Source organism: Meles meles, chromosome 2 (genome assembly GCF_922984935.1).
Source record: "Meles meles chromosome 2, mMelMel3.1 paternal haplotype, whole genome shotgun sequence".
In the NCBI taxonomy this organism is placed as follows: domain Eukaryota; kingdom Metazoa; phylum Chordata; class Mammalia; order Carnivora; family Mustelidae; genus Meles; species Meles meles.
The window spans coordinates 9,118,433-9,145,813 of NC_060067.1; the positions used below are offsets into that span (position 1 = coordinate 9,118,433).

The 27,381-nt window shown below is 38.6% G+C and overlaps 1 protein-coding gene across 4 annotated transcripts in view; it reads left to right on the forward strand.

Annotated features, from left to right (window-relative positions):
* The first annotated feature begins 4,639 nt into the window (after positions 1 to 4,639).
* ANKRD17 (ankyrin repeat domain 17) overlaps positions 4,640 to 27,381 on the forward strand; it is a 162,770-nt gene continuing 140,028 nt past the window's right edge. For all 4 annotated transcript variants that reach the window (XM_045989927.1, XM_045989932.1, XM_045989947.1 and 1 more), the window contains exon 1: positions 4,640 to 5,191. In XM_045989927.1, the coding sequence (XP_045845883.1) occupies positions 4,772 to 5,191 (420 nt within the window). In that variant the 5' untranslated portion in view covers positions 4,640 to 4,771. The remainder of the gene's footprint in view (positions 5,192 to 27,381) is intronic.

Genomic DNA, 27,381 nt, shown 5'->3' on the forward strand with positions numbered 1-27,381 from the left:
TTCAGTTACTAAGTCGGGCTTAAAGTCTAGGTTTTTAGGTAATGTGCAGTCCTCTTCCTTGGGTCCAGGTGTAACCTATGAACTAAAAAGACAAGTTATCTCTAATATTACCCCAAGCTTCGGCAAACCCAATGTACTGTGGCAAATCATAGATGGTAATTGCATTTTGCTCTCATTAGGAAGAGAGGAAGATGTGACGCACTAGGCTATGTGGATACGTAACACTGATGAAATACCGTACAGGTATTTTTTTTTTTAAGATTTTTTATTTATTCATTTGACAGAGAGAGATCACAAGCAGACAGAGAGGCAGGCAGAGAGAGAGAGAGGGAAGCAGGCTCCCTGCCGAGCAGAGAGCCTGATGCGGGACTCGATCTCAGGACCCCGAGATCATGACCTGAGCCGAAGGCAGTGGCTTAACCCACTGAGCCACCCAGGCGCCCCCCATACAGGTATTTTGTAGTCCACCTCCCCTGAGAGCAGAGGAAGTCTTGATGAGACCTCAATCTAGACTTTGGAAGTAACTCTGTTGTCCTTTGACTTCTGTATAGCACCTGATTCCAGCCTCTGATATGTTGTCCGTTATTCTCCATGGCCACATCCTATGTGGGTATGGGGATGCTGTAGTGTTTATGCCCTATTTTTTTTTTTTTTTTAGATTTTATTTATTTACTTGAGACAGAATGAGCATGAGAGGAGGAAGGTCAGAGGGAGAAGCAGACCCCTGCTGAGCAGGGAGTCCCATTTCAGGACTGGATCCCGGGACTCCAGGTTCGTGACCTAAGATCGTGAAGGCAGTCTGTCAACCAACTGAGCCACCCAGGCACCTGCTCTATTTCCTTCTTATGCAAGCTTGGGGTTGAACAGTTGCCTCACTATTTTAATACTTGAATAACATCTGAATCAGGTCAATGATCTGATTAGTAATAAAATTCCTTCAAAAATTTAGTCTTGTAATTTGCTTCCATTTGTTTCCAGTAACTACACCTAAAGTTTGTTCATTTTTTTTTCTTTTTTAAGTTTATTTACTTATTTAAGTAACTTCTATACCCAGCTTGGGGCTTGAACTCATGACCCTGAGATCAAGAATGACATTCTCTTGAATGAGCCTGCCAGGCACCCTGACCCAACGTTTTTTTCTTATATAATTCTTGAACTTGATTTACTTCTTTGGTTCCTTGCGCCCATGTCCATTTCTTTAGTACTTCATCTCAGCCACCTTCAGGCCATCTAAAATAATGGTCTTGGATGGGAACACCAAACCTTGATATAATCTTTGTTCCTGTACTGTACTCAAATCTTCTTCCATCTTTTTTTTTTTTCAAGATTTTATTTATTTATTTGACAGAGAGATCACAAGTAGGCAGAAAGGCAGGCAGAGAGAGGTGGGGAAGCAGGCTCTCTGCTAAGCAGAGAGCCTAATGCAGGGCTCGATCCCAGGACCTTGAGATCATGACCAGAGCAGAAGGCAGAGGCTTAACCCACTGAGCCACCCAGGCACCCCACAAGGCTTCTTCCATTTCATTTTTTTTACCACTCAAGTTCTAGAAAGTCAGCATATCTGATACTTCCAAGTATTCATATGCATTTTCATTTCTGCCATTCTTTTCTTGAGCTTATCTTTTTAGTAAAACCTTTCTAAAAGCAAAATGTAAAATTCAAAATACGCTATTACTTTTATTCTCTTGAACCATTTCCCTGGAGCTAGTCTCAATAGATAGGTGATGTGCTTTTCAGTTATGTTGCCCTACAAAACCTGGGTCTCTTTCTGGCCTCCTATATCAGTTTCTCCAACATCTGCTACATCATCACTAAGCCAATGCAACATATTTTAGATTACTGTCCTAGCAGTATTCCCCTTCTGGTACCAATTTCCGGATTAGTTATGGTCATTCTGGCTCCTATAACATATAAATTCTCAAATCTCAATTTTCTCTTATAATAAGTCCAAAAAAAGAGTTTTTCTAATTTGGAGGTGGAGATCTTCCAAGTCGTGATTTAGCTACTCATGTGCCTCTTTTCTGGCACTGGCATCTCCAACATATATATATATATTTTTTTAAGATTTTATTTATTTATTTGACAGAGAGAGAGATCACAAGTAGGCAGAGAGGCAGGCAGAGAGAGAGGAGGAAGCAGGCTCCCCGCAGAGCAGAGAGCCCGATGCGGGGCTCGATCCCAGGACCCTGAGACCATGACCCGAGCCGAAGGCAGCGGCTTAATCCACTGAGCCACCCAGGCGCCCCAACATATAGTTTTCAAGGTTATGATACTCACTTGCTACAAGCTGATGGAGAAAGAGGAAGGGAGGATGTAAGGAACTTTATTAAACCTGAAAATGAATGCATCACTCCCATTCACATTTCATTTGCTAAAAGTCAACCACATGGCCCCAACTAACTGCAAAGGAAATTGGGAATTTTAGTCTAGATGTATATCCAGGAAGAAGAAATGTTTCATGAATGGCTAGTCACAAGGCTACAAGGCTCTTAAAAAAAAAAAAAAAAAAAAAAAAAGCTAGCCAAAAATAACAGAAAGTCACTGCAGGCAATCTGTCTATTCTAACAGGGTAGCTTGACCAAATTTTACTAGTCCCAACAAGATATTCATTTTACTACTATGTAAAAGAGCAAGAATTTATTTTCTTTTAGTAATGGGATTAAAGAGGACTTTTGATAGTGTGATAGGTACAGAAGTTAGAGTGCAAAGGGTTAACAAGTAAAATTCAGGTAACAGAGACAATGAACGTAGAATCTTCTTTAAAGAATTGTGAAGGAAAGGAAATGGAGTGGAACCAGAAATATGGACGATTAAAGATAGAAAAGGTAATAAAAGGAAGAGAAAGCAGCTACTGGAACTAGAGTGCAGATGGATAATTCATCTCTGTAAGAGCAGGGAATGTCTCATTCCTCTGATAATGGAGAAAAGGAAAATTCTGGAAGTATCTAAGTCTACAGCATTTGGAAAGTTGAACTTTATGCCTAATACCATCAATCTTTTGATGTTTGAAGTAAAGTCATATAATGAAATGTGGCTAGGACTTAAGACTGTAAAAATTTTGGTGGGAAGAAAAAACAAGGTGCTGATAGATACACAGCTGAGATTCTAGAGCCTAAACCTGTAGTGGTATGATACACAATGTAATGCTCTGCACAGGAACTCAGCAACCACTGTAGGAGAGGAACAGGCAGAGAGTTAGCACCGTGTGTATATTTACTATAGCACTTATTTTACTACAAGCCCCTGGAAGCAGAGACTTTGATTTCAAAAACTATGCACACAGTAGGAACATGATGAATTTTTGTTTGAATGAATTGATTCAGTCATTGCCAATTCTGCCATAGTACTCTGTAGAGTACTGGCAACTGCCCACATTTCATATGGTATGCCAATGCTAAAAAGAAAAAAAAAATGCTAAAAAAAAAAAAATTCAGGCACACTCAATTAAACTTAGCAGTCCTAAAATGGCAACTATGTCAGCTGAGACATACTTTTCATCCTGTGCCAGTACATCTGCCTTTGATGTTTTCTTCATTTTCCTTATGCCACTGTACTCTTATTGGACCAGAAAGGGGTAATTCTGAATTCAATAAGATACGCTATTATTTCAAAAGTCCTGGAAGTTCTTCATACATCTACAAATCAAAACCCCCTTCGCCACATTCCTTCCAAGAGATGCACAGACAAGGATGATTATTTATAACGCTCCCTCTACAGATAAAAGCTGAGTCGGTGAGGATTGGAAGAACTAAATCAGGGTCATGCCGCGAATCGTCTGCAAAGTCTGGCACAGACCCTGGCTTCTCCCCTTTGGAAACTTCAAAGTCGTGGTAATCTCAGACTTCACCTAATCCAACTCCGTATCACACAGCTGTAAACTCAGGGTGGGGAAGTCTGTAACTCCACACTAAAACTTAGGCAAAGAGGGCTCTTTCACGCACACGACGCCATCGCTCAAAGATCCAAAGCTCTGATCAGGATTCGGAGGTGGGAAAAATGGCCAGGAACGAAACTACGCACGACAGTCCAGAAAGAGGCCCCACCTCCCGGATCTGGCGGTCCCGGCCTCCCGCTAACAAAAGTCTCCGGACCGCGCTTCCGCACCGGCTCCCCACCCGACCCGGGGCGCTCTTCTCCAGCCTGCCCGGCGGCCGCACGCACCGCAGCACCGCCCGCCCGCCGGGACCCGGAACCCGGCCCTCGAAATCTCACTTTCGTCTTTCGGCCACCCGCGCGCCGCCGTTCGGCGACGGCTGATGGCGTCACCTGCACTTCCGCCTGCGGCTGCGTTCTAGTCACAAGCGAGGAAGGAAGAAGGGAGGTCTGAAGGGCTGTGTGTGTGGGGGAAATAGCGAGGAAAGAGAAGAAATCCGGGCGCTCGCCGGCGCTACGACAGTAACCGCGGGTCTCTTCTGTCCCCGCCGCCCACCTATCGGAAGTCGCCCTAGGCACTCTTCCCTCGCCTTTCCGTAGTCTCCCCTCCTCTGGGTCTCCAGACACCCGGGTCTCTCTTTACGCCTCACCCCCCCCCTTTGCTCCCTCACACTCCCTCCCTTTCCCTCCCTCCCATCGTCAGCCTCCCCGCCCTTAGTATCGCGAGACGAGGTGAGAGCTGGCGGAGCGGCGGCGGCGGCGGCGGCAGTAGAGGTGACCGAGGCGGTGGCGGCGGAGGCGGCACCGAGCGCTGTGTCGGCCCCGGTGCGGCCGAAGTCGCGGTAGAGCGTAGCCCCCACGCCCCTCCCCCGTCCGCGCCCTCCCTCTTTCCCTGGGGATGGAGAAGGCGACGGTTCCGGTGGCGGCGGCGGCGGCGGCTGCTGAGGGAGAAGGGAGCCCCCCGGCGGTGGCGGCCGTGGCGGGCCCCCCCGTGGCGGCGGCGGCGGCGGCGGCGGAGGTCGGCAGCGGCGTTGGCGGCGGCAGCAGCGGGGCTCGCTCGGCCTCTTCTCCTCGTGGGATGGTGCGAGTCTGCGACCTACTCCTGAAGAAGAAGCCGCCGCAGCAGCAGCACCACAAGGCCAAGCGTAACCGGACTTGCCGACCCCCCAGCAGCAGCGAAAGCAGCAGCGACAGCGACAACAGCGGCGGCGGTGGAGGCGGCGGCGGCGGTGGTGGAGGCGGCGGCGGCGGCGGCACCAGCAGCAACAACAGCGAGGAAGAAGAGGACGACGACGACGAGGAAGAGGAGGTTTCTGAGGCAAGGGCCTGGTTTCAAAGGAAGGAGGGAGGAAGGGACAGTAAAGGGTCGGGGCCGAAGGTGGGAGGGGACTTGCGGTGGGACAGATTCCTGTGGGTTGATCTATCTCCGCGGCCAGGCTTCCCTCTGCCCTCTTTCTTTGCCCGGCCTAAATCGTGAGGTGTGGGGGGTGGGGTGGGGGAGGGTAGCTGACACGTGGGGGGTGGGAGGACCACACAGCCCCCCCCCCCCCCCGCCTCCCCGAGTGGGTGACCAGCAGGTTATCTTGGGATGGTTCACACGGTTAAGGATGGAGGGAATTGGTTAGATTCCCTCTGCACGCCCGGCGGAGTCGGCCTGGGGTCAGTAGGGCCATGTTATTCCTGGGGCGGGGGCGGGACCAAGGCGGGAGGGATAAGATAATAGGTAGCTGAGTCTCCCGGGGAATGACTAGGAGGTTGGTCAATTTCTCCCACTTGTGAGGTGGACCGGAGCGGTTCTGAGGGGAGGTAAGGTTGTAAAGGACTCAGAGCTGAGTATTTGTGTATGTGAGAGACACGTGAGAAGCTGTACTTTTCCATACTGTTCTGCTGCAGGTTTTTTTTTTTTTTTTCCTTCCATAATCGTTGTGGCTGCTGAAGTAGCCTTTAGCTCTTTGATCTCTCAGGGATTGTGGATGAACTGAACTTAGATCCGTATACGTTTTTATATAACTCAGTGGCTGAAAAATGTATTTGACTCTTACATGTGCATACCTACGTATCTTCAGATGCTTCACTAAGTGAGGAAAAATTAAGCCAGGCTTTGTCGTTTTCTAGATAATATGGGACAACTAAAGAGTGCTTTGAAGCCAGCCTTGGTTGTGGTGAGTTGGAATAGGAAGGCCTCTTGGTTTGTCCTAGTGATCTGGTTTCATAACTGTTTATAATTTTTCCTGGGTCCACAGACAGGCGGCGTTGCAGGACCTTATTCAAAGGCCACATATAACCCAAAAGCTCAGTAAAGCATACCGTACTGACAAAAAAACTAAGTTAGCCTTATTATCAGCTCTTTTGTAACACTCCTGTCCACTCGCTGAAATGGAAGCTAGAAAATCTTGATTTGGAGAAAGAAGTTGTAACTTAAGGCAGCAGAAGGAAAACAGCTTTAAAGGCTGATTTTAAATCTTGTAAGAGAACGACTGAATTATCTAGAAGTACCACTTGCCATTTATTCTCTTCCACGGAGTTTATCTTGGTGCGGGGCTTCTTTTTGAAAACTGTGTTACTGGAAGACCAGATTCTCTTTTACCTCAGATTGGATGAAGTTTATATAGGTAGAGAACAATAGTTCAAGTATGTATGCCAAAAAGATGGACATTCCTTGCTATTCCGTTATCCAATTGAATTCTAAGGTTTGTGGTGATAGATTTTGTACTGATTTTAGTTGGACCTTTCAGTATAAGGTGTTGCTTGAGCTGCATTTGAAACAATGAAGAGGAGGATGTGACGGGATTCTTATTTCTAATAAAATCTACTATGGTAGTGAGAATCTTTCATTTGTAGGATTCTTTGCAGAGATGAGAAACATTTTTGAAGTAATTTAGTTCAGCCCTTTTATTTTAAAAATGAGGGAAACAAGGCTTAGACGAAACTGATTGTGGTAGATAGTAGCAAAAGTAGAAATCAAAGTTTTCTGATGGCTCAGACCAGTACACTTTATGACAGCTTATTTCCCTTCCTGACATCTTTCAAAAAATTAGGTAGTGAATTGCGGGGTAACACAATCATGCAGCTGTGGGCAAAGTGCCAATATTTTGTTAAGATTTTTAATTCTCCCACAAAATATCGGGCTCTGGTTTGGAACTTGGTACCAAGTTGAGTGCAGTACTTCCTGGAATATTATGCTGTAAACTTCACATACCTAGGTAGCTTTGTTCACTGGATTTGACCTGTAAATAAAACTTTTAATAAGTTTATAGGTGTGTTAATTTTGTGAGTCAGGTTTATTTTCCTCAGAAAATGGAAATGATATGTGTTGACTTTCTCCAACTAGGGGAGTTTCTTTGTTTTTAATATGCTTTATTTTGTTTTGTGCACAGTGCTGTGAACAGTGGGCCTGTCATTTGTTATGAAGATGAGTCAGGAGAAATAAGTGTAAGAAAGTGCAGCCATTAAAAATAAATCTGTATAGGTGCATGTTGAGGGATGAGCAGGCAGAAAGGAGTACAGTATGTTTCTGCACCTGCCTCCATCCTTGACCAAAATAAAGAAGTAAACATACCTCACAGTCACTGTATACTATAAGCTAAACGGATGAGTTGTGCAGTGTTTTTCCTTTCATTATCATTTTATTGACATGTCAGCAGAAGGTTAACTTTCTGGAACTAGGAAATCTTGTGGCTAATACTGTATTTAAGTCCATTTTCTAATTCAATCTCTTATTGGCTACACAATGAAGAATATGGAAAACATGGTCCTTGAGATTATCCTGGTAATAAAGATCATCAAAAGGTTAAGGAATATGAAGTGTTATAGTTTTTGTATATAGTTGTGGTTTCAGGTATTTAACCTGAAAAGTTGGAGGATAATTTAGCAAAAATATATACCTTTACTACAAAGAAATGTTAGCTGGATATTCTCTGTATCTGCTGAAAGAGAAAAAGTTGGAAGGAAAGGAGATTTAATTTAAATAAGAGCCTTACCTGAATGTTGAAGAACAAGCATCTAATTCTTATTAAATGTTGGAGTAGCTTATTGAGAATTGTATTTTCTATTGAATGGCAGAATAGAATAATCACATTTTAGATAATTTGTGTAACTTTCTCTATAACTGGAAAAAATGGTATAAGACCAAGAGCTCTCCTTTTCCCTCTCCTACTCTCCTCCCATTTGACTCAAAAATCTTAGATCAAAAATTGAAAAATGCCTAATTGCTTTGGCTTTCAGTGGGTGACTAATATGGGAAATACACAGAAATTTATTTCCTGACATAAATCGTGATGCACTTCTTTTCAAATTAGTGACTAAATTAAATTGCTTACTGAATATTACAAGAAAAAGGTGTTAAAATTGCATGGGTTGATGCTCCATTTCAGAAAAACCATTGCATTCTATTGAAGGCATTTTGAAATGTAATTGAATGGTATCAGTGTTTGCTAATGCATAATTCAAAGGGGAAAAAACTTTCTTAAAGGTAGGATTCGTGTTCAAAAGTAACTTTTATTAAAGATAAAATGTAAAGATAGTAGGAGTTTTTCAGAATTCTGGCTGTATTTGGTAAGTAACTTGAGGCTTTAAAGTTAAGAGACAAACCTAGTGGTGAAATTTTAGACAAGGGGAGCCAGTGAATAAATTAGTACGGACTTACTCATTTTTGAAAGGATTTGCAAGGCTGGAGAGAATCTGTTTGTAGACCTGGAAGAGGTAGGGTTGAGAATGAGAGAGAGAAAAAAATTATTTCAGTAGATTTTGTTTCCTCAAATTTGCTTCCAAATCTTTTTTTTTTTTTTTTTTTGGTTTGTTTGTTAATGGAAAAATGCCATCCAAGTTCCTTTGTTTTAATGGTAGAATCCCAGATGAGTTCAGAGAAACTTACTTGTTCTTGTTGTAACTTAAGAGTTTCTTGTTGAAACTTAAGAGTTTCATCTCTTAATTGATAAAGCAATATTTGTAAACCAGATGTTATGATCTTTGAAAAAGTAGTTCTGTCATAATTTTCTTGCCTCCTAGTCTGGTTAAGCACAATACTTGATTAAAAAAAACATTTTCAGTGAATAATTAGTACTTAAGCAGATTCCAGAATTCATTTGGGAAACCAAGAGAAGGAACAGAGTTTCTCCCTTCTTGGATCCAGGGCTGCTGGATTTCAGTTACTAATTACTTCTCTTAGTGACAGTCCTCTCCCATAGGGATCTTTCTCCATAGGTGTTAGGAGGAAAGCCAGTTAAGCCAATGTACATTGATTGTTGAATGCCTGAGAAGTACCTTAAGCCTCCTAGGTGTATTTACATTTTAAAAACATAAAAAAACTATTACTTACTCAGTGCCTACTGTGTGTCGAGTCTAGCGTAATGGTCAAGAGCATGGACTAGAGCTTAGAGTCAGATATGATCCATCCCTTACTAGCCTTGTGATATTGGACAAGTTACTTAACCTTTCTGCACCTTAGTTTGCTTTTATGTAAATGGTGATAAGGTAGATTCTACTGTATATCATTGGTATGAGAATTAAGTAATACAGATACCGTGTATTCTTACTTTATTTTCATCATATCCCTGTGAAGTAGGTGTCCTCATATTTGTTTCATTTTCAATACGTGTTTAACGTTCCTATTGTATGTTGGGAGTTTTATTGTACTAGGTAGTGTTCGCTTTGGCAGCACATAAACTAAAGAATTGTTGTACTGGGTAAGTAATGGTAAGCAAAACTATTTTAAGACACATTGATTTTAAAATGCACCAGTGATTAAATATAGGTTTTGGGAGGTATACTGAGAAGAAATGGTTAAATGTAGATCCTGAATAAAATGGGTAAATTTCAGAAATATAAAGATGTTGGGAGGGGTTATTCATGTTAATTTTAGAGTCAAAGATATTGGCTTAGAAGGAGGGTAACTTAGAAATTCTAAAACTTAGAAGTTTTAGGTAACTTAATCAAGGTCACATAGCCAATAAGTGACAGAGCAGAACGTAACCTATCTGTTTGATTCATAGCCGCCTTGTTTGTTCGTTCATTCATTCATTCACATGTTCTGTTATGTGTATGATGTTGAGTATGACATTTTAGACGTTAGCATTTCAGATAGTGTGAAAACAAATTCAGATGGTATAGGGGAACATACTTTTAGGCAGTAGGGCAAGCACTGAAGACAAATTGACTACCCCAAGTTTTTCTATCCTTTTCTTGTTCTTATTTTCTTGTTTCCTTCTATTTTTCTTACTCAACTCAGTGAAAAAGAAGAAATACAGCAAAGTACAGATGAAGTATGTCCATATTCCTACCATCTAGAATTAACAAATGTTAACTTTATAGTTAACAAAATGAAACTTCATAGTGAAAACAACTCTCTCTAGAAGCAGTCTGTTGTTTCTTTCTCCCTCTCAAGATTTTTACTTTGCAAGGTTATTTCCTTTACTAAGCTAAAATTTTTTTTTGCTCTTAAATAGGAGTTGTCAATTTGGGATCTAGATAGGCTGTGAATACCTGAAATTAAACCCTAAAATTTTATTGAAGGTGCTTGTGAGGTGTTCTCTTCTTTCTCCCTACCCCCAATAGTGTGTGTGTAGAACTTCTTTAGATTCTCAGAGAGATCTGTGACTGCCTCCTTCCTCTCTCCCACCTTGTTATTTTGAAATGTTCTCACTCAAGTAGTAGTGGGGAATCAAACAGGCATTTATGTGCATCGTTTAGAATTGGGAAACTACTTGTAACCAAGGTAATGTAGTAACACAGAAGGCCTATTTTTGTTGTGAAGTCCAAGACTTATTTGTTCTTTCTGGTAAATTAGTTCTATGCTTACTCGTATCTTAAATCCTCACATTTTGCCTTTTTAATTGCTTAATTAATGAAGCAGCTTTCATCTGTTCTGCTATGGACTACCAGATCTGAAGATGGAAACCTTGCCTTACACATCTCTATATATCCTGCTGTACTGTACCATATGTGTTATATAAGTCCTAGTGTCTTAACCTCTGCTAGGCTTTCATGAAGTCAGATATCGGAAGTAAAAATAAAGAAGTAATAAATGAATAAATATTTCTTCTTTAACCACTTACTCTGGAAATATTTGGGAACATCAGAGGAATGCATTTTGACTCCCTGAAGGTTGCAAGAGTATTTACTAGACTGCTTCTACTAGAGTCCAGTTATACCATCTGGTTGACTAAAAGTTCGATTTTTAGGTCTTGGAGGCAGCATATTTGCATTTATGGCAGCAGTTTATTCTGCATTCTTATAAGGATGATTTAGTGAGTTAGGAAATACCCTTGTAATGAATTTCCATATAATTTTTACATACTTGATCATAGGTGAAAAAAATTTCACTTCATAGTAGTGAGGTAGTAATGTCTGTTGATACCACTTGTGTTTTTGTTAGGACCAATAGAGGGCACCAGCATCCATGATAATCTAGGCTCAATCTGACTAACTTCCTTCAATTTTCCCCGTTAGGAAAAAAAATCATTAGGAAATTGAAGGTAGAGAGTGAATATAAATATCCTGCTAGTCCCTGGAACCTTACCTGTCTGGTGGTTATGCCTATCCACTTGGCACGCACAATTAAAATACTCTTCCTAACATACGGTGTTTAACTTCTTAATGTATATATATTTTTGTCTTTATTTTGTTTTTTAAGGTTTTATTTATTTATTTGACAGAAAGACAGCGAGAGAGGGAATACAAGCTGGGGGAGTGGGAGAGGGAGAAGCAGGTTTCCTGCCAAGCAGGGACCCTGATTTGAGGTTTAATCCCAGGACCCTGGGATCATGACCTGAGCTGAAGGCAGACGCTTAATGATTGAGTCACCCAGGCGCCCCTATATTCTTATCTTTAAAAACATCTTTTCCAGTCATGAGGGGAAGTGGAATTGTGGAAGGACATAGGTACCATTTTATCATTATTTATAACTTAGATTTTAATTATTGAAGAGACATGTTGGATTTTTTCCCAAAAATGCTTTGAAACTTGACATCAGTATTCACCTGATTATTGAAAGCACGATGTAAGATTGCTTTCTGTTATCTTATAAAACTCAAATATTACCTCAATTTTTTAAAAGAGTCAACTTGGATTTACTTCTGGGTGAGACTAGATGTAAAAGAGGGTCTGTTACAAAAACATGTAGTTTATAGTACTTTAGGAATTCCATTTGGACCCAATGTTCTTTAGTATGTTTATGAACAATTTTGATAATATGTTGAAGTCCCTCTCAACGTGTACAGATAGGTCGGAGTGAATTGTGTTTAATGAAATAAAGTTGTTGAGAATAGGCTAAATTCAATAGGTTTTTATGAGTCATGGATAAAAAAATGGGCTTTTTTGGGCAAATGATCTGAAACAAAACATACTTTTTCAATATGGTGTTGAACTAGATGAAATAAGGTATTGGAGAATCCTAACTCGTAAATAATTCTGTGATACATCTGCCCAAAATCGATTATGTATATTTCTGCCTGCTGTACCATGAAAATGATGACTAAAACTAAGCAAGTTCTAGAGTGGGATAGTTTAAAATGATTGGAGGGTTAAGGATGGAATCCATGATCAAGGAAGACTGCAGATTATACTTTATTTTTACTGCTTGTTACTTAATGTTCAGATTAATCAGTTACTCAAACTTGAGTTGTGGAGAAAAATGAGAGATGTGTTAGGTGGTGGTGTTTCAATTTTGAAAATAACTCATTATTTCTTGAGATTATTTTAAAGTGCATACTAGACATGCCAAATTTATGAAAGTAGTCGGTATGTGTGCATCTCTAGCAGGGCATATTCTCCTCCTGAGCTATCATTGAGTTTCATTGAACTTTTTTTTTCATTCCTCCCATATTCCTCCCCCAAAAAGGAACAGAAATGAAAAAAAAAAAAAAAAAAGTAAAGAAATAACCTGTCCTAAAATTAATTGGTGGTCTGGGGTTTTCTTCTTGAATTGTCTTTTAATTAAGGAACGTTTGAGAAATAGATCTGTAGAAAATACTTTCATCAGTTTTGAAATTGGAATAAATAAACATTAACATAAAGCTCTATTATCCTTTCCCTCTTTCCTGTCACCCTAAATCTGAGACCTGAGAAGAAAATGAATTCTTGTTTGTGTTATACCAGGTCTATTTCCAGTTCAGTCTTTGACCTTATTATTGTCTCTTATCTTCTCTATTATTATTGTCTCTTATCTTCTCTATGTGGTTTCCCTCTTATTTTTTATTTGAATTTAATAACAGAAATAGCCCTGTTCAAAAGCTCCAGTACAGTTCTTAACTAGTTCAAGGTGTGGTATAGGAATTAATTTTTTTTACTTGACAAACATTTATTGACTCTACCCTATGTGTGGCTGTTTTCAGTATATACTAATCTCAACCATTTCCCTCTCGGTTAAATGATTTATTCACCTTGTAGGTTGGTAAAACTTAAATTTGTATACATGAAAAATTAGAATGATGGAATTGTTTTTTTATGAGTTTTAGAAAATATCACTGTTTATACTATTCTAAATAAATTTAAAAAGCATTATTGAGATCTAGCAAAATTAGGGATTATGAGGAATTTGAAGAAACTGAAACATTATTCCTAGTTTCATAAAATTTAAATCATGTAGAGATAAAATTAATAATAATTTAAAACTGTGAAGATGGTTTTAGTCCTGTATAATTAATCTATTTGGGAATCTGTGTTTTCGGTATAACTGTGTTCCTTTAGAATTGGTCTCATTATACGGATTGTCTTATTTTTGTTTTAAGACTACATCTTTTATGAGTGCCTCTTGTAGTGCTCACTAATTTGTGGTATTATGTTCTGATTTTTTAAAGATAAGTCTGTGCTATTTTTCTAGAATAGCCTTAACCATTAAATGACACCAAAGACTCATCCATTCTAATTTTATCCTGAAGATTTTATAGCGAGAATAGGGGCCATAAAGATATACTTGTGGCTAATGCAGATACAAATATGTTAAAATATGAGAAATGGGGGGCGCCTGGGTGGCTCAGCGGGTTAAAGCCTCTGCCTTCAGCTCAGGTCATGATCCCAGGGTCCTGGGATCGAGCCCCGCATCGGGCTCTCTGCTTGGCTGGGAGCCTGCTTCCTCCTCTCTCTCTCTCTCTGCCTGCCTCTCTGCCTACTTGTAATCTCTATCTGTCAAATAAATAAATCTTTAAAGAAAAAAAAAAAAAAAAAAAAAATATGAGAAATGGTGTTATAGGACAGTGTAGAGTACAATGTTAAATATCTTCCAAATTAGATTTTAAATATAGTGTTTCTGTAGTTAAACATTATTAGTTAAATTTATACACATTTGTAGGAAATTTGACAAAATGAAAAAGATCTAATGAAGAATACAAAAATTGCCTATAGTTTTATCCTCCACAATTAATCATTATTTTAAATTTTTTCTTTTTTTTCCTTTGGTAGATGTTAATCAAATTATCTGTCACAGAAAAAGCTGTCACTTACACATTTTGTCCGCTAAAAGTTTCATTGATGAACATACTTAAAATACATCAGTTGAAGAGAGAAGTCTTCAGATAATGGTTACATACTTATTTATCTATAAAAACTAAGGAATACGTTCATACTTTTTAAAAAGTGTTCTAATAGCTAGAGGTTTTTGTCTTATTCTTTCTCAAAGCAGATGTTGCTAACAGCTTGTGTATATCAAGCATTCTAGTTTCTTGGTGGGAGTGAATGAATGAGTGTGGGGTGGGGAAGGGGGTATGTGTGTCTGACAGAGTACATTAAGATTTCCCTCATTGTTCTTGTTTACTTATGAATGTTCCATAGTATGAGTGATCGTAATTTATTTGCTCTTTTATATTGGTAGACATTTTTTTAAAGATTTATTTATTTTAGAGAGAAGGATAGAGGGCATGCGCATGTGCAGGGGAGGGGCAGAGGGAGAGGGAGAAAGGGAATGTCAAGCAGACTTGCAGCCAGATGTTGGGCTTGATCTCACAACCCTGACTGACACGATCGTGACCTGAGGAAAAACGAAGAATCACGTGCTTAACCAGTTGAGCCACCCAGGCACCCCTGTATTGGTAGACATTTTGATTGTTTTCAGTACATTGCTATTACCTGTGTAATGCTGAAGTGAATGTCCTTTTACAGTTATTTTTGAGTCTAAAAATATTTCTTTGGGATGGATTCCTGGAAAGAATTGCTGGGCCAGAGGTTATGCACATGTTAAATTTAATAAATACTCCCCAAGTTTTACTTGCATCAATAGGGTATTAAGAATATTACTGGAAATGAGCAATCTTAGTTTTTAAAATGTGTTAAAAAACAGTGTTTTGTTTTTGTTTTTATTTTCCTGAGTACTATTGACATTGGGTAAATTTTAATTTTAATTTTTCATTTGGATTTCTTTTGAAAATTTTCCGTTATATCCTTTCCTTATTATTCTATTAGAATTGTTTTCTTTTTAGTGATTGTTGATGCTGCTTATATTTATGCATAGTAATCCTTCACAGTATTATTTGTTCTTCACTTACAGTATTTTCACAATATAGAAACATTTTTATCTTGTGTAGTAAAATGACTTACTCTTTTTTTTTTTAAATTTATTTATTTTTTTCAGCGTAACAGTATTCATTGTTTTTGCACAACACCTAGTGCTCCATGCAATACGTGCCCTCCCTATTACCCACCACCTATTCCCCCAACCTCCCGCCCCTGACCCCTCAAAACCCTCAGGTTGTTTTTCAGAGTCCATAGTCTCTCATGGTTCGCCTCCCCCTCCAATTTTTTTTTTTTTTAATAAGCATATAATGTATTTTTATCCCCAGGGGTACAGGTCTGTGAATCGCCAGGTTTACACACTTCACAGCACTCACGATAGCATATACCCTCCCCAATGTCCATAACCCCCTCCCCCTCTCCCAACCCCACCTCCCCCCAGCAACCCCCAGTTTGTTTTGTGAGATTAAGAGTCATTTATGGTTTGTCTCCCTCCCAATCCCATCTTGTTTCATTTATTCTTCTCCTATCCCCCTAACCCCCCATGTTGCTTCTCCATGTCCTCATATCAGGGAGATCATATGATAGTTGTCTTTATCCGATTGACTTATTTCACTAAGCATGATACCCTCTAGTTCCATCCACGTCGTCGCAAATGGCAAGATTTCATTTCTTTTGATGGCTGCATAATATTCCATTGTGTTTATTTACCACATCTTCTTTATCCATTCATCTGTTGATGGACATCTAGGTTCTTTCCATAGTTTGGCTATTGTAGACATTGCTGCTATAAACATTCGGGTACACGTGCCCCTTCGGATCACTATGTTTGTATCTTTAGGGTAAATACCCAGTAGTGCAATTGCTGGGTCATAGGGTAGTTCTATTTTCAACATTTTGAGGAACCTCCATGCTGTTTTCCAGAGTGGTTGCACCAGCTTGCATTCCCACCAACAGTGGAGGAGGGTTCCCCTTTCTCCGCATGCTCACCAGCATCTGTCAAAAAATGACTTACTCTTCTATGATTTCTGGAGACCTTCCCCCCAATATTTTCAGAAAATATTCTTAGAAATTTTCTTTTGATACTGCTGTAGTTTGTTTTTGAAAGATACACAGATATCTTTTTGGGTGTAATATTTAATTATTCTGTCCATTTCTTACTTATTCTTTTTAGTAGCATTTGACTTTGTTGACTAATTTTTGCCTCTTAAAAATTGCTGTTCTTTTGCTTATGTAATACCACCCTCTTCTGTTTCTACATTACTAGCTGCTTTTATTGGTCTTCTTTCTTCCTCTTAGTCCCCTCACTCACTGTATGTTTTTTGGTTATTTGGTACCTCATTTCTTAGTCCCAAACCCTATTTGGTCTTGTATGTAGTCTCACTTCTTAGGTAATCTTATCTAGCCTCGTGTATTTATGTATATGCTAGTGACTATCAAGTGCATATTTCCAACTTAAACCTTTCTTCTTGAGTGCTGGTATGAACCTTTTGGTCACCCAACATTTGTACAAACCTTTCTCCTAATGCATACTTCCTTTCTGAAGAGAATCTCTCCAAAGTTCCATCCAGTTACTAGACATAGCTTAACATGATAGATATCTACATATTTTTTTTTCTTAAGTCAGCAGGTAGTCTGTAAAACAATAAGTAATGTGTCCTTTTGTCCAATCCATTACACAGTGGAGAAGGAAAGAATAGAATTAGATAGCAGTTGTTGGTCCATATTAACACTGAAATCCTTCTGATCAGAAGATTCTGCTTTGGCAACTATATAAATTCCTTGGTTAAACTTTGATTTTGCTCTATTGATGGAATGCCATTTTTTTTTTTTTTAAGATTTTATTTATTTATTTGCCAGAGAGATCACAAGTAGGCAGAGAGGCAGGCAGAGAGAGAGGAGGAAGCAGGCTCCCCGCGGAGCAGAGAGCCCGATGTGGGGCTCGATCCCAGGACCCTGAGATCATGACCTGAGCCGAAGGCAGCGGCTTAATCCGCTGAGCCACCCAGGCGCCCCGATGGAATGCCATTTTGACTATTGTGTGCCCTTGGCTTTGTTCTTAGGTGATTCTTGTTATTTTCCTTTGCCACATTTGAAGTAGTAGGCGTTCAAGAATATGACATCCTAGGAATTGCACAGCATTTGTAGCTCCCTGCCAGTTGGTATAGATTAAGGACCTGTACGGTTATTTAAGGTTCAGTCCTAGGTTTTTATAGACCAGTAATGTAGTTTGGTGGTACTCTTCAAAAACTTTACTAATAGATTTCTGTTCTGTTCTAAGTCAGTACCATATGACATTATCTTTAGCAGACCCTTTTTAGTCATAATTTGTGAAATCTACTCATTCTTCTAGTCTCTGTGCTAGCCTGGTCCTCTTTCCCTATGTTACTGGGCTACCTTCAGGGCATCTGAAATAATAGGCTTGAATGGTGTATCAGGCAGGGTCTAACCAGAGAATAAGAAAAAATAGATTTATATATGAGGGTTGGGGAGAGAGGTAGGTGTTTAAAGATTTATTACAGGGAATTGGATTACAATTCTGGGAGCTGGCTAAGTAAATTTGAAATTTGTAAGGTAGGCATTTGGGAAGGGATCTCAAGCAGTCTAGAATCCATGGGCATATGTTGACACTGTTCTCCCTAGGCATTTAGGAGAGGAAGATCCAGGAAGGGAGAATAGACTCAGCTGCTACTTGGAGTCTCATTTGCCAGGAAGAGCCCAGTCTCTTTAAGACCTCACCTACTAGGTCAGGCTCACTAAGGATGATCACCATAGTTTAAAAGTCACCTGATTAGGGGCTTCAGTTACATCTACAGATCCCTCCACAGCAGCACATAGATTAGTGTTTGAATACGTAAGAGGAAGTATTTACAAAATGGCCGCTTGCCTTCCCTTCCTCTTAGTTTAGCCTAACCAAGTTGACACATCAAAACCCATCACAAAGGGACCCTCTTCACATGTGCTTTGCTACTCTGTGGAAAAGAACCTCTGCGGTCACAAAGTTCTCTTGGTATATTTGGAGCACGAAAGTCCTGCCTTTCCTAACCTGAGAGGCCTCGATTTATTGGACTGAGGCTAGGGTATGGTTTGCTACTGAGCTTCTCTCAGTGGCACTGTATTTATGTCTGTCTCTGTTCTATGCTTTACTCTTGGTTGAGCTGATGTTTTTGCCAGTTCTTTAAACAGCCAATACCCATGATTATTCTGAGTTTTTCTAACTTCTTTTCTTAGAGCTATATGCACGTGTTAGTCATGGAATGTGCCCTCCCCATTATTGCAGACAAGAGTTTTACTAAGTGGTTTGGTACTGCATAACAGAGATGTGGCTAGTTTTCCAGCCTGACATGTTTTCTTGCTGTATGTCCTCTGAGTCTTACCAGAGGGTTTAGTAGTTTGTTTTGGCAGCACTCTGCTTCTAATTACTGTATTGATTAAAATATAAGATGGGTTGTTGGAACAAAGAGACTCCAAAACATGTGGTTGAAGCAAGATAGATTATGTGATACTGTGGAGGTTGTCCTTCCGGTCATGCATAGGTGTAAGTTCTCCTATTTTGTTACACCATCCCTTAACCTGTGCTGTTGAGTATGGTAGCTGTGTACCACATGGGGCTATTCAGTGCTTGAAATATGCCTAGTACAACAGAGTCTAGATTTTTAGGTTTACATGTCACATGTGGCTAGTGGCTACCATATTGGAGAGTCCCAGATAATAGAACATACACATCATCACAGAAAGTTTTATTGGACAGCTCTGTCTTAGGGTGTTGACTTCATCTACCAAGTCTAATTTGGCTCACTAGCATCACATCCATGTTCCAGTCTGTTATGGGCTGAATTGTGTCTCCAAAATTAATGTTGAAACCTTAATCCGCATTGGTGGGAATGCAAACTCAGTATGCATACTGTGGAAAACAGTTTGGGGTTTCCTCAAAAAATTAAAAATAGAGCTACCCTACGGTCCAGTAACGGTACTACTGGATATTTACCCTCAAAATACAAAAATACGAATCCATTGGGATACATGTACCCCTGTGTTTATTGCAGTATTATTTACAATTGCAAAACTATGGAAGTAGCCCAAGTGTCCTTCAGTAGATGAATGGATATAGAAGACACCCCCCCAGCCACACACAGGAATATTATTCAGCTGTAAAAAGGAATGAAATCTTGACCTCTGCAACAACATGGATAGAGCTAGAGAGTATAATGCTAAGCGAAATAAGTCATTTAGAGAAAGACAAATACCATGTGATCTCATTTATACATGGAATTTAAGAAACGAAACAAGTAAAGGTGAAAAAGAAAGAGTGACAGACAAACAGACCCTTAACTATAGAGAACAAACTAATGGTTATCAGAGGGGAAGTGGCTGGGGAGATGGGTGAAATAGGAAATGGGGATTAAAGAGTACACTTACTTATCATGATAAAAAAATAAAATGATAAAGAAACCCTAACACCCAGTACCTAAGAATGTGACTGCATTTAGAGGTAATGCCTTTAAAAAGGGAATAAAGTCAAATCAGGTCATATGGGTAGACCCTAATCCAGTCTGATAGGTGTCCTTATAAGCAGAGGAAATTTGGACAAATAAAGAGACACCAGAAATATGTACACACAATAAGGATCATGTGAGGACACAGCAAAAAGGTGGCTTATCTACAAAACAACGATGGAGACCTCCAAAGAAACGAAACATGCTAACACCTTGATCTTGGATTTCTAGCCAAAAGAACTGAGAAAATAAGTTTTTGTTTTTTAAGCCACCTGGTCTGTGGTATTTTGTAAGATAGCCCTAGAAAACTAATGTACAGCACAAGAGAAATAAGAAACGGGAAGGTAGCCACAGGTAACTTCCTTTTATTGAATTGGCCAAGGATTTGCAAACATCACTTCCTGACCAGAACTTAGTTCGATGTCCATACCTAGGACCAATTCTTGCTATATGGCCATCACACCCTCATATAACTTGTGGAGAAGTGTTTTACTAAAAGAAGGGTAGATATTGTGGATATTGGAGGATAATTAATGTCTTACACCAGTATGATTCTAGGATTACATTCTTTTTATGGCTAACACTAAAAGGAAAAAATTACTCCTGGATCCTGAAATAATCTTGTTGACCTAGCTTGGATCATGTGTCCGTTCTTGAACCAGCCATTGATAAGGAAAAGGATGCTTTGTTTAGGTATAAATCATGTCTTTCTGGCCTTCAAGACTAGGAGAGGTCATTTTCACTTGAGTTTCATGGAATGGTTTCCCAGAAACTGTTTCTATTTATTCCTGTGTCCACATCAGTTTTAGTTACTAGGTTGAACCTTTTGATATTGTTCTTTTTATACATGGAGTGTCATCAATTCTCTGTGATTTCTTTTTTTTTTTCTTTTTTTTTTGTTTTTTTAAAGATTTTATTTATTTATTTGACAGACAGAGATCACAAGTAGGCAGAGAGGCAGGCAGAGAGAGAAGAAGGGAAGCAAGCTCCCTGCTGAGCAGAGAGCTGATGCAGGGCTGGATCCCAGGACCCCACAATCATGGCCTGAGCCGAAGGCAGAGGCTTTAACCCACTGAGTCACCCAGGTACCCCAACTCTCTGTGATTTCATATGGCTCAGCCTAGTATGTTAGAATGCTGTGATGTCTTAGAAGGCAGTTCTCCCTTATTGATCTGTCAAGAATCAATTAAAACAATTAAATATTGTTTGTTTAACTTGTCAGATGGCTTTTGCAAACCACCATAAAATATGCCTATTGAGATTTAATTGGATTTAGATTGAAATATGGATTAATTTGAGAAGAAATAGATGTATAATACATCCAGAAACATGGCATGACTATTTTTTTCAGGCCGTACTGTCTTTAATAAAATTTTACAGTTTCCATATAGATTTTGTACATTTTGGGGTGATTATTTTATAGTTCTTATTACTATAATGCATGGTATTTTTTTCTTCCATTATACTTTGTGATTAGTTATTGTCAGAGTATAGAAACCTCTTGATTTTGAAATTTTGATCTTGTGTATATGGCCTTTAAACCAAATCCTTTATTAAGTCAGTTTATTGAGTTTTCTGACTAAATTGTTACATTGACACCCATAAATGATTCTTTTGCCTTTTCCTTTTCAGTGCTTTTACCTCTTGTTTGTTTTTCTTCTTACTGCATCAGTTTTGAACCCTCCCAAAATGTTGAATAAAAGTGGTAATAGACACAGTCATTATCTAGGGAGTGCTAATGGGAGTACTCCTGTGTCACTACTAAGTATAACGCAGGATTCGTCTATTAGTATCTCTCTTGCTCTTAGCTCACTAAATTTTATCAGAAATGTAGACTAACTTTTATCAAATGCATTTTTGGCATCTATTGAAATGAGTATTTATTCCCCCCTCCAGTTTATTCATATAAAAATTGGAATAATAAATTTCCTAATATTAAACTGTTTGGAATATTTAGTATGATGTAGTATTCTTTTAACATATTCTTGGATTTGATGTCATTAACATTTCAATTTATATTTTCTGGGAGATTATCCATTTCATATTAGATTTTTAAATTTCTTGGGAGACACTACATTCCTTTCCTACATCGCCTTGTAAAGATTTGTGCTTGACAGATGAGATATTATGCATTCTTTTTCTTTTTAATCTTTAATGTTGTGTTTTTAGCCATATTTACCACTTGAATGTTAGAAAGGAGTTTGATCAGGCACTTTGATCTCTTTATAGTTTCATAATTTTTTAAAGTGGCCTAAATAATTTAATGCATACCTCCTCTTTTGTAATTGAGAAAAATGTAATTGTGGTAAAAAAAACACAACAAAAAAATTACCATTTTAACCATGTAAGTGTGCAGTTCAGTAGTGCTGAGTATATTTACATTGTTCTGCAACAGATCTCTAGAACTTTTTCATCTTGCAAAACTGAAACTCCCCAGAAACTTAAACTATTCCCCATTTACCTATTTCCTCATCTCCTGGCAGCTACCATTCTACTTTGTTTCTATGAATTTGACTACTTTATTTTTTTTTTTTTTTTAAGATTTTATTTATTTATCTGACACAGAGAGAGAGATCACAAGTAGGCAGAGAGGCAGATAGAGAGAGCAGGGGAAGAAGGCTCCCCGCTGAGCAGAAAGCCCCATGTGGGGCTCTATCCCAGGACCCTGAGATCATGACCCGAGCTGAAGGCAGAGGCTTAACCCACTGAGCCACCCAGGCGCCCCGAATTTGACTACTTTAGATGATTAATATAAATAGAATCATATAGTATCATTTTTGTGATTGGCTTATTTCACTTAGCATAATGTCCCTAAGATTCATCCATGTTGTAGCATATGGAACATTTCCTTCCTTTTTAATAAAGACTGAGTAATCCTTTGTATATGTATCTATCCCATTTTGTTTATTCATCCATTGATGTACATTTAGGATGTTTCCACCTTTGACTATCGTACCTCTTGTTTTTTTTACACTTAAATCATATCTTTTAAATTTAAATTGGCTTGTGGATAGAGACAGGAACTTAATCTTATATTTCTAAGTGGTTAATCAGTTGATTTGGCTGTTTCAGTCTATCCTTTCCCACTTTTGAAGTACTACCTTTATTTCGTGTATTTGGATAAGAGAACAGTAAACTGGATGATATTTTCTCATTATATACATCTTTAGGTGTGCTGCATTTGTATAACCTTAAACCCCACATACTAAAATTAGTTGTTTGTACTAAACAGTTTCTTGTGCTTTCTGACACATAGCTAACATCTGCAGGGTTTTATGGTTAACAAAGTAATTTTCCATATTTTTTGTTGAATGTAGTCAGTGGTCTTTTGAAACAGTTTCTTTTTCTCCTAACTCTAAAGCTCTAAGCAGGCTTGGCTTCTTTCTTTCCTCTCTTCCGTCCCTCCCTTACACATTTCTAGTAGAGAAGTAAAGGTGCTTTTAAGACCTTAAAAAGGTCTTTTTAAGAAGACGAGCAGTGGCGGCATGTAAATAGTTCTCTTATTAATTTGTGATGTCATTAGTCTTAATGTCTTTAATCATTCCAGTGTTCTTTAGTTTTGTTTCAATATTTTTGAAGTGTATTTCAAATAAACTAGGAATAATTTAAAACTTAACGTAGTTGCTTTTCAAGAAATGCCAGAATGGAAAAGCTGCTATGAGACTCAAGCTAGATAAGTTTTAATTTCATTGGTGGGATGACATCTTTTTTTTTTTCTTTTTAAGATTTTACTTATTTATTTGACAGAGAGAGAGAGAGACAGAGAGAGAGGGAACACGAGCAGGGGGAGTGGGAAAGGGAGAAGCTGGCTTCCAGTGGAGCAGGGAGCCTGATGTGGGGCTCGACCCCAGGACTCTGGGATCATGACCTGAACCGAAGGCAGACTGTTAACGACTGAGCCACCCAGGTGGCCATTACACATCTTTGGAATCAAATCTGTGAGAGAGTATGCAGCCATGATACTAAACTGTGGTATTTTGTTTTATTTTCTTTCTAATGTGTGTGTGTGTGTGTGTGTGTGTGTGTGTGTGTGTGTGTGTGCGCGCGCGCGGAATCTTAAGGGAAATTGCATTATATTTTTTCTGTTTTTACTAAGTCATATAGTAAATGTAAACTGTAAAAATTAACATAGTGGAGGAAGATAAAGTATAATAGTTGAAAATCTCCCTTCTTTCACATCCTAAGGTATAAATCTTTTTTTTTTTTTAAAGATTTTATTTATTTATTTGACAGAGAGATCTCAAGTAGGCAGAGAGGCAGGTAGAGAGACAGGAGGAAGTAGGCTCCCCGCTGAGCAGAGAGCCCCATGCGAGGCTTTATCCCAGGACCCTGAGATCATGACCTGAGCTGAAGGCAGAGGCTTAACCCACTGAGCCACCCAGGCGCCCCCTAAGGTATAAATCATAAGTGTATGTAATTTTATGCTTTTTCTGTGCATTTTCACACATTTACCTACATGTATATTTATGTGAACAGATTCTTGTTCTGTATGAATGTGGGCATGATAAAAATACTTTGAGATTTTTAAATTAATAGTTTATCATATTCTTTCCATACAAATATACACATATAGTTTCTTATTTCCTTTAATGGTTGGGGAGTATTTTCTTATCAGGAATCATGACTTCCCTGGTTTTATACAGTGTTTATAGCCATTGTTTTGGTTGTACCCAGTGTTCTGCCATTACAAATAATGCTGCACTGGACTCTTTTTGATATACATACGTTTGTGTATATGTTTCTGTATTTTGGTAGCATATGTTCTACTGATGACTGTGCTAGACCAAAGGTGGATGGGTCTTTTTCTATAATTCCCATTTTATTATTTGTGTCAACACTGTATTTTTAAAACTATAGTAGTTTGTAGTGATTTAGTATGTTTTGGGATATGCTAGGTCAAATGTTAGCTTTCAAGTTCTATTAATATCTATTTTCTCTGGGCATTGCTCTTAGCTGACTGCTTTATCCATAAAGAGCCAGATTACCTCTTCCCTGAAGTTGTTCATAACATTTAGCACATTGAGTAATTATAATCTCAACAACTAATATTTTATTTATTTTATTTTTTAAAGATTTTATTTATTAAAGAGAGAGAGAGATAGAAGGAGGAGGGGAAGGGGCAGAGGGAGAGGGTAAGGTAGACTCCCCACTGAACAGGGAGCCCAACATGGGGACGTGGGGATGTGGGGGATGATATGGGGACCTGGGGATGTGGGTCTTGACACCAGGACTCCAGGATCTAAGACCTGAGCTGAAGGCAGATACCTAACTCACTGAGCCACCAAGGTGCTTTCAATAACTAATATTTTTTTTTTTAAAGATTTTATTTATTTATTTGACAGAGAGAGAGATCACAAGTAGGCAGAGAGGCAGGCAGAGAGAGAGGAGGAAGCAGGCTCACCTGCGGAGCAGAGAGCCCGACGCGGGGCTCGATCCCAGGACCCTGAGATCATGACCCGAGCCGAAGGCAGCGGCTTAATCCAAAGAGTGCTTACTCTATATTAGGCACAGTTTGAATTGCTTTGTCTCATTTAATCCTCACAGCAACTCTAAAAGGTAGATAATATTATCCACACTTTATAGTTGAAAAAAATCAAGACAAAGAATACCTTGCTCAAGGTCACAGTAAATGATGGAAATGGAATATAAATAGGGCAGTCACAGTCAAGGTGTGCTTTCTTAATTCCTATAAACCACTGCTTTTCTTACTAGTCTAATGGCCTTCCTAGTAGTTAATCAAGAAATATGTTCTGTATAAATTATTAGAGATCATTAGCTAATTTCATCTTGTGTGTAGGCCCTCCTTACAGACTTGTGTGAATGACATCTTATTCTAATTACACATAAGTAGTAATTGTCCCAGTATATTTAAGAGTTTGTTAGAACACCAGATTGTAAAACTGTTCTTACGTCTCTCCCTCAGCCCCAAACACTTTGTCAGAATGTAGCTAGTTAATGTTGTTCTGTTATGTCTTGTTGTTTCCCTAACCCATTTTGGGAAAAATCACGTGATTGATTTTGAGATGGATTTTCATAGATTGTGAATGAATAATATAGTATTCTTAGCCTTTTTTGGAACATCAAATCAAAATACAAACTGTTAGATGATGTCTTTTATTGTAAGTTCTCAAAATATTAAGTGAGATGAAGGCCATATTAGAACCTGCTGCATCTCTTCTTAATTTATGCTGTCAAGTAATTATGATATTGTAAGCTGAACCTCTCAGAGCCTCACATAAAAAGGGACATAGTAATAACCTTCTTTTGGTGGTGATCAGATGAGATAATGTATGTGAAAACATTTGTAAACTGTTAAGAGTCTCCATAAATAATAGTTGTTAACAAGTGAAGTATTAGGAAGAATGAAGAGCTCTTTGAAAGTGGAGTTACTGGTTTGTTTATTTTTTAAGAACACAATTAAAAATATGTAATTTAGAAAAATCTCACTCTTTTCATTTTCCTTCCTAATTCCATTCCATTTATTTATTTATTTATTTATTTATTTCACAGATTGCCTGTAAAACTCTTCAGCTGTAATTATACATGTAGGTTAATTTATTTTGGATGGAGTCAATTCCCTCATATGGAATGAGAGTCTGTAACAGAGATTCTACAAATGATAGTCACATGGGTTTGATGCCCTTTTAGGATAATAGTCTGGACTCATTAGATCTTTAGTATATGTGCTGCTGAAGCAAGCACAGATGTTTAGTATTTAAATAGAATATGTTCTTAAATTACCCCAGAATTAAAAAAACTTACAATACATTATCATATTGTTGTTAATAAAAAGGGATTGATAAGGGTAATGCAAAATTCAGCATCCTTTCCTTACTCTTTTATCTCCTTTTCTGGGAATGGTGAAGCAAACCATATATCTGTGACTTCTCCGCTATAACTTTGGCAGATGATTCTGTGATTCTAGATAAAATGGCAAAGTATCAAAAGCAAAGATTTGACCATGCTGTTTTCTATATCTTGGAACCTTTGAAACACATCTCTAACTTGCTTTGTGGATTGGTTTTTCATTTGTACTTAATTTCTTTTCTTACTTTTGCCACTATATAACCATTACCTCTTGGTCCAAGATCCTTTCCCTCATTTGACCTAATTTTTTGCTCCAGCCCAAACTCCAGTTCCTGAGTTCTCTTGGCCAGATCCAAATACTAGAATATGTTTTAAGTTGTGAATGTGCCTTAGTTTGTGGGAGGTTTTTTTCATATATGGAAGTTCTTTCTTACTTTAGCCTTATCCACAGATCCTCTTGTCTTTTATGCCAAAATATTAAAAAAGAAAAAAACAAAAACGAGGGTTTGGCATTTTAGCTTTTTGTCCTCCATGCATGAGCAACTTCATTGTGTATCACATGGAACCCTGAAGAGCAGCTTTACTTGGCTGGAGAACCCATTTATTGGCTTAGGCAGCCTTCAATGTTAAGATTCATATATCTTAATCAAATAGTAGGGTCCACCTGACTTCATTTTCAGAAACAGAAGTTTTTTTGAATATCTTAATCAAAGGGCAGTTAGGAATAAGGGTCAGATTCTACTTTCATTAAACCATAGGCATGGTA